The sequence below is a fragment of the Fundulus heteroclitus genome, unplaced genomic scaffold (genome assembly GCF_011125445.2).
Source record: "Fundulus heteroclitus isolate FHET01 unplaced genomic scaffold, MU-UCD_Fhet_4.1 scaffold_81, whole genome shotgun sequence".
NCBI lineage: Eukaryota > Metazoa > Chordata > Actinopteri > Cyprinodontiformes > Fundulidae > Fundulus > Fundulus heteroclitus.
The window spans coordinates 1,132,535-1,140,576 of NW_023397263.1; the positions used below are offsets into that span (position 1 = coordinate 1,132,535).

The 8,042-nt window shown below is 41.4% G+C and overlaps 1 protein-coding gene across 1 annotated transcript; it reads left to right on the forward strand.

The window, feature by feature from the left end:
• Positions 1–5,208: 5,208 nt before the first annotated feature.
• Positions 5,209–7,517, forward strand: LOC118562174 (piggyBac transposable element-derived protein 4-like). The gene is made up of 2 exons (XM_036134431.1): positions 5,209–6,359; positions 6,468–7,517. Exons 1-2 carry the CDS (start codon positions 5,336–5,338, stop codon positions 7,433–7,435), a joined length of 1,992 nt encoding a protein of 663 aa, XP_035990324.1. The 5' UTR covers positions 5,209–5,335; the 3' UTR covers positions 7,436–7,517.
• Positions 7,518–8,042: the final 525 nt, after the last annotated feature.

Consider the following 8,042-nt stretch of genomic DNA (forward strand, 5'->3'; position numbering starts at 1 on the left):
TGCTAACTTTTGATCTTTCCTCTATTGGTCCAAATATTATTACTTCAGTTGTGTTTTTATTCAATTGGAGAAAATTTTGGCACATCCATGCATTGATTTCTTCTAGGCATTTACTTAGTTCCTGAATTGGTTCATAGTCACCTGGTGACATGGTGATGTAGAGCTGTGTGTCATCTGCATAGTTATGGTAGCTGATGTTGTTGTTTTTTATTATCTGAGCTAAAGGGAGCATGTAGATATTGAATAGGAGGGGACCCAGGATGGACCCTTGGGGAACCCCACATGTGATTTTTGTCATCTCTGATGTAAAGTTACCTACTGATACAAAAAAGTCCCTGTCCTTTAAGTAGGATTTAAACCAGTTGAGAGCTGTACCAGAAAGGCCGACCCAGTTCTCCAGGCGTTCTAACAGGATGGAGTGATCGACTGTATCAAATGCTGCACTGAGGTCCAGTAGAACCAGCACGGTGGTTCTTCCACAGTCTGTATTTATATGGATGTCATTAAACACCTTGATAAGGGCGGTCTCTGTACTGTGGTGAGCACGGAAACCTGACTGGAAACCATCAAAGCGGCTGGTCGTAGTTAAGAAGGTGTTTAATTGTTGAAATACAACTTTTTCAATGATCTTACTGATAAAGGGGAGGTTTGAGATGGGCCTGTAGTTCTGGAGTAGAAGTTTGTCTAAATTGTTCTTTTTCAGCAGTGGTTTGATAATTGCTGTTTTTAGGGACTGGGGGAAAACACCTGACAGAAGGGACGCGTTTATTATCTGAGTCAAATCAGACGCTATGACAGGTAAAACTTTTTTAAAGAAAGCTGCGGGGAGAACATCAAGGCAGCTTGAGGAGGAACTTAACTGCTGAATTATCTGCTCTAAGCTTTTGGAGTTTATTTGGCTGAATTGGGACATTTGGTCAAAATCAATTCTGGTAAGAGACAACGTTGGTACTAAACTTAGTATGGATGTACAAACAGATCCTCTAATCTTTTGGATTTTTTCAGTAAAGAAGTTTGCAAATTCATTGCAGGCCCTGGTGGAGTGGAGTTCTGAAGCCACGGACACAGGAGGATTTGTTAACCTGTCGACTGTGGAAAATAAGACACGAGCATTATTAATGTTTTTCTTAATGATCTCAGAGAAGAAAGATTCTCTTGCATTTTTCAATTGTAAGTTATATCTGTTAAGGCTCTCTTTATAGATGTCATAGTGAACCAGGAGTCTATTCTTTCTCCACCTGCGTTCAGCTTTACGACATTCCCTTTTTTCACTTCTAACTGCTGGAGCATTTCTCCAAGGAGATTTTTTCTTCCCGGAAACAACTTTCACTTTAACTGGAGCAATGCAGTTAATGATGTCTGAGACTTTAGACTGAAAGTTATCTACTAGCTCATCTACTGAGTTGCAGCCCAAGGTTGAAGTAGCAGAGTAAGCTTGAATAAAAGTTTCAGTGGCATTGTCCTTAAAGGTGCGTTTTCTTACGATGTCCCTTTGGCTAAATGAGTCACTGGTAATGATACATTCAAAGGTAACGGAGAAGTGATCGGATAAGGCAACATCAGTTACATTGACCTGTGAAATGTTTAGACCTTTAGTGATGATTAAGTCTAAAATATGCCCCTGCTTGTGTGTTGGCTGTTTAACATTCTGAGTTAAACCAAAGTTTCTAAGTGTGTCACACAGTTCTTTTGCACTTCTGTCTTCAGGGTTGTCAACGTGAAAGTTGAAGTCTCCCACAATAATTAAACAGTCATAATCAACGCATATCACAGACAAGAGGTCACTAAAATCCTTAAAAAAGTTTGATGTGGACTTAGGAGGCCTGTAAACATTCAGAAACATAGTTCGTACCGGGCTCTTTACCTTGAGAGCCAAATGTTCAAAAGAGTCAAATTTTCCCAAAAACACCTTTTTACACTTTAGTGAATCATTAAACAATGTTGCTACTCCTCCACCTTTCCTTTGCTGTCTGCTCTCACAAAGAAATTGTAGTTTGGAGGAGTCGACTCCAGCAGAATGGCTGCTTCATTAGATTCATGTAACCATGTTTCTGTTAAAAACATAACATCAAGATTGTTGTCAATAATAAAGTCATTAATTAAAAGGGATTTTCCTGACAGAGATCTAATGTTTAATAAACCTAGTTTATATGATTTGGTGGTTGATGATGTCTCTGTGGCAGGTTGCATCTGACAGTTAATGACTTTCAAGTATTTGTTCCTGTTTATCCTTTTGTTTTTCTTTTTTCTGCCACGAATCATCACAGATATTCCGTAATTCCCGGGAAAAGACCCAAGCTGATTCTCGAAACTGTCTTGTCTGATAAACGTGCAGCGAGGGCCCGCTGTGTATCACAGCGAAGTAATCTGAAGGTCTTGAGGACAGGCATGTTCCGTGATACGTAGAGGAGGATCTGGGGCTCTGCGGCCTTTGGAAGATGCTGGTTTAGTCACAGAGCTGTGGCTATATGGAGAGGATGTCATCTGTAGGCCAATCTTAAATACTTTGTTCATGTTGGGAGAAAATTCCAGAAAAGGAACCTCTGGGCTTTGTGGAGAGGAAGGCGAGGCGGGTGTAGTCCGGACCGGTGTTCGTGATGATGGATTTTCTTGGTCCTCTCTTTGTCCTGCTGAGATCTGGGATGGATCCTCCTGTAGCTCTGACGAAGCCTCTTTCTGTGTCATCTTTCTGGCCATGTTTATCTTGGCTTGTTCGGGCTGCACTGGGCTTATCTTTTGTTTAGGCACTGGATGTACTTTGTTTTGGGACAAAGCTGATGGCGTATGGTTCACAGAATAGAAGATGTTTGAAATCAGCCGTTTTGCACCTGACCTATTTAGAGAGAAGCCATTGCTGCTAAATAGATGTCTTCTTTCCCAGAAGATGTTAAAGTTGTCTATGAAGGTTACAGTTGTTTGTTTGCATGTTTTTTCCAGCCATTTGTTTAACATCAGAATTCTGGAAAAAATCTCGTCTCCACAGTTTACTGGTGCATGAGGCCCGCTAAGAAAAACCTTGACATTAAGGCCATGAACTAAGTTCAACAAACGAATGTAATCCTCTTTCAATACTTCTGATTTTCTTATCCGGGTGATGTCGCCCAGGGCTTCAGCTTGTATTATGAGTTTTTCCAAGGTCGGGCGTTCTTTCAAGATCCTCTGAAGGTTGTCTGATATTTCAGACACCAGGCCAAAGTTCGAAGGGTTATAAATCAACACCTCTGTGTTTTTCTTGTTACAGAAATGTTTAATCCCCCTTACAGATCCATTGCATAATATCAGGGTCCTTGGCCCTGTGGCATGTCTTTTCTGTGATGTCTTAGAACGAAAATCGTTGACATACCTCTGATTGTTGTCGTGATCCTCCCTGGTCACATTTTGGAGCGGAGCGAATCTGTTTCGTAATGGAATTCCTGCATTTCCAGCAGGTTTACTCCTATCATTTGTTTTGAGAACAGCCCGTTGTTGTTTCATTTGTCTTGGGACATCTCTCTGTAGTCTCGGCCAGTTTTTTTTGTCTGGGTGCGGGGTTCGTTTATCCTTTGGTCTTGCACCCAGAGTGATCCAGGGATTCTCATTTTCCTCCGGGGACTGTTTGTTCGCCGAGTCGCTGGGCTGGTGGTCACCATTCAGAATCACAGGCAGGGTTGTTTCATTTCCATGCGTGGCGTTTACATCATAATTCACTTCGAGTCGACAGATTTTCAGTTCCATAACAGCTATCTTCTGTAAAAGCTTGTCAAAGTCCATTGTGGTGAAGGTAGGCATCCTTTGAATCGGGTGGTTCTCCTTCATATTCGCTTCATGTTGAAGTCTTTCCATAAGAGCATTTTTCCTGAGAACTGCCTCCTCTGGGCTGTAAAGAGGCATCTTGTGTGGATTAGCTGAAAACTAAGAGAGTCCACACGGGGAAAAAAATCAAAATCAAAAATAAATCACAGAAAATAAATAAAATAAAATAACTAAATCCAACTTTCTGTAATTTTGGTTAAGAGATAAAAAGGAGATAAAAAGGGGAGGAAAATGCAAGCAAGCAGGGAGCAGAGAAAAGAGCGTCCGAGTAGGCAGAGAGGCGGAGAGCAAAAAAAAAAAAAAAAAAAAATTAGAGAGACCTGGGAGTCAGCAGACTACACTAGTTTTAAATACCCAACTGTGTGAACCTCAACTTCCTAGTTGCCACAACTGTGAGTTTATCGACCTTGTCATACTGGTCTTTCACATACTCAGGAGCGATTTGGGATTCTAAAACTTGCCTTGCAAATTCTTAAGAAGGTAGGGCCTCCCGTCGAGCCATAACTTCATCTAACAATTCCTCAATGTATACTGAAATAGAAACAATAAGCATCTCATGCATGAAGGGTGAAAAGCCAAGTGTGAAACTGAACATTATACCAAATACACACCATAAGTACAAGGGACTTTAACTTGTTTGGCTATTTGTTCTCCTTTTTTTGGCTTTGGAAATGAGAGCTGCAACATTTTGTTTCCAGATTTGTCCTTAGCCTGCTGTCTGTTAGAGTTTTCACTGAAATGGAGAATGGCAAGCATCAATCTGTAACAGAAATTTTGACGATGAGATAATACTTTGAATTAGGATGGCAATATGTCAGTTAAGTTATTATCCATTCGGGGTGTAAGCAACCAACATGGCATTCATACTGTGATAGAAGAAGTGCAAAAATGTTGGGGCAAAGAAGCACACAACTTTGTGGTAGCTTACAACACTTGATGTCTGCACATGAGGTGACAATTTACCAATGTCAGCAAGCAGAGTACGGTTAGTGACAATAGCGCTCCGCGAGTGATCTATTTTTAGAACCATCTAAGTGTGACGTCATATCACGTGGTACGAGGTAGGACAAACTTGCGTTGTCCTCCACTATTTCACTGTACATCACACTGGATTTTACTTGCTAAAACGACTGCTTTTTCCAAGTTTAAACGTCTAATAACCATGGTTTTTAAACATTGTTGCTATGGAACGTGCAACAGTGACTCGAGATACGCTGATAGACCGCATATGAAGGATGTTTTCTTCATTAATTTACCGAAACTCAAGACTGCCAAGGAGAAATGTATGCGATGGGTAAACTTGTGCGGTCGGCCTTCATAACAGTTCAACCCGAAACACATCCTGACCCTATTCCAGCTTCATCATGTAGTAAACAGGTACGATTTTTTTGGTGTTTTATTGAAGCTTAACCCTCCTGTTGTCCTCGGGTCAAAATGACCCGCCACTGTTTTAAAACCCCCCAAAAAATCCACTAAATGTTATTTTTTTAACTTGAGATTTTAAGACTTTGCCTAGATTGGCCAAAACAATAGAAATAGTTAAATGTTGCTTTTATTCACATTTCCAAGTAAGCTGTACAAAAAAATTTACAAAGATGGTCTTCGGGTCAAAATGACCCGTGAGCCAAATAGAGTTGAAATCAAGGCCACAGAGTTATTTACAAACCACAGAATGTTACAAAGTTTTAGCTGTGTCTCAGATCAATCAGTAGCAGAAGTAAACAAGGCAAATCAGGTGGTGTTCTCGCAGACTTCAGAAGACCACCTGTTATTTCTAGAGGTTATAAAGGTCCTGCATAGCAGGACCCTGAATTGTGTCTGTGCTGAAGCCATGAGTGTGCGTTACAACACTGAAGAGCCTTTAGAGGTGATTTTCTCACATGTCCAGCAAGACAACTCTGATTCAGAAGAGGAAGTAGAGGATGTATCCGAAGAAGATGGAGAGGAATACAACCCAGAGCATGATGAATCATCTTCAGAAGAAGAAGAAAACCTTGAAGCTGAAAGTGAGACTTTCCTTTCAAAAAATGGCAAAATAACATGGTCCTCAGCAGCATATGACCAACACGGCAGGCATGCAGAACAAAACATTGTAAAGATGACCCCAGGACCCACAAGGTATGCCGTTTCTCATGCCCATGATATTGTTTCTACATTCTACTTGTTTATCACACCAGCAATAGAAAAAATAATCCTGGAGATGACAAATCTGGAGGGTTTTCGCAAATATGGAGACAGCTGGAAAAAGATGGATGAGATTGACCTCCAGGCCTATTTAGGGCTGCTAATACTAGCAGGTGTATACAGGTCCCGAGGTGAGGCTGCAGCTAGTCTATGGGATGCAGAGAGTGGAAGGCCAATTTTCCGAGCCACAATGCCGCTCAAACTCTTTCACACCTACTCAAGACTGATTCGATTTGATGACCGTGAATCAAGACCAGCAAGACGTGTGACAGACAAACTTGCAGCCATAAGAGAGGTATGGGACAAGTGGGTGGAGCGGTTGCCCTACCTCTACAATCCAGGGCCTGACGTAACAGTGGATGAGCAACTGGTTCCATTTAGAGGTAATATGTTTTCATATTTGTAATAAAAGTGATTTTTACTATTGATTTCTTTGACTGTTTTCTGTGACACTGATACTAATCACTGATGCTAATGTCTTTTGTCCATAGGTCGTTGTCCTTTCCGGCAGTATATGCCCAGCAAGCCAGCAAAATATGGGATCAAGTCATGGGTGGCTTGCGATGCCAAATCAAGCTATGCTTGGAAAATGCAAGTCTATACTGGTAAGTCAACCAGTGGATGCCCAGAGAAGAACCAGGGGATGCGAGTTGTGCTTGATGTGACAGAGGGACTGAGGGGTCACAATGTGACATGTGACAATTTCTTCACCTCTTATGAACTCGGGCAGCAGCTCCTAAAGAGGAAGATCACCATGGTTGGTACAGTTCGAAAGAACAAGCCTGAGCTCCCACCTGCACTGCTTGCGTCAAAGGAGAGAGAGGTCTTCTCCTCAAGGTTTGCCTTCACACCCACCACCACTCTAGTTTCCTACCTCCCAAAGAAAAACAAGAATGTAGTTCTTCTGAGCACACTGCACAAAGACAGCGACGTTAGTGATCGTGAGGACAGGAAGCCAATCATAATCCTGGACTACAACCGCAACAAAGGAGGCGTGGACAACCTAGATAAGGTGATTGGGACATATAGCTGCAGAAGAATGACTGCACGCTGGCCCCTGGTCATCTTCCACAACATCATTGATGTGTCCTCCTACAATGCCTTTGTGATTTGGAGAGAGATCAACCCAACCTGGATGTCTTGTAAGCACAACAAGAGGAGGGTGTTCCTGGAGCAGCTAGGAAAGGCACTTGTAACTCCACTCATTGAAAGAAGGAAGCATGTCCCCCGCACAGAAGCCTCAGCAGCAGTTGTAAAAGCTATTCAGAGTGCAGCAGCTCCTGATCAACCTGAGAATCCATCTACCACAGCCACTTCCCCAGCTAGGGCAAGTAAGAGGAAGAGATGTCAGTTCTGCCCTCAAAAGAAGGACTGTAAAACACATACTATGTGCTGCAGGTGTAAGAAATATATCTGCAAAGGCTGTGCACTTGCATACTGCCCTACATGTGCTAGTTAGTTGAATGGGTTATGTTATTTTTCATATTTTTGTATTGTACATTCTCTTAAATTGTTCACTGGAGAAAAGTAACAGAAAATGAGTCATTGAGATGAAAAAAAATGCATTCGAAACTCCTTTTTGCACATTTTTTTCTTTTCCCAGCTATAGAAATTCAAGTGGGGAGGAAAAACTCAAGTATTCACACATTTTGTGGTCAATTACAATATACAAGATGAAATTTGTTGTTTAAAATTCAATTAAGCTGCTTATATTGGGGGTTTAGTGAAGACGGGTCATTTTGACCCGGAGGACACAGGGTGTATACAGAAAATGAGGACAACAGGAGGGTTAAATCTGATCACACGTCGAACAGCTCACGATGAAACGAGCTATCCCCTGTCACACTTCTTTCATGTCTGCATGTCTCTCTACTCAAATAAATTTCAAATAACACAAACATTAAACAAATAATTCGGCATGACTTTATTTATTAATTGAAAATTACTCCGAGACTGAAGTGCAACATTCAATCGATTCTAAACGGTCCAGGCCACTAAACTTGCTGACCAAAATAAACCTCAACTATTAAGGGAAATGTTCTGAGATGTAACAGTTATTTTGTAGC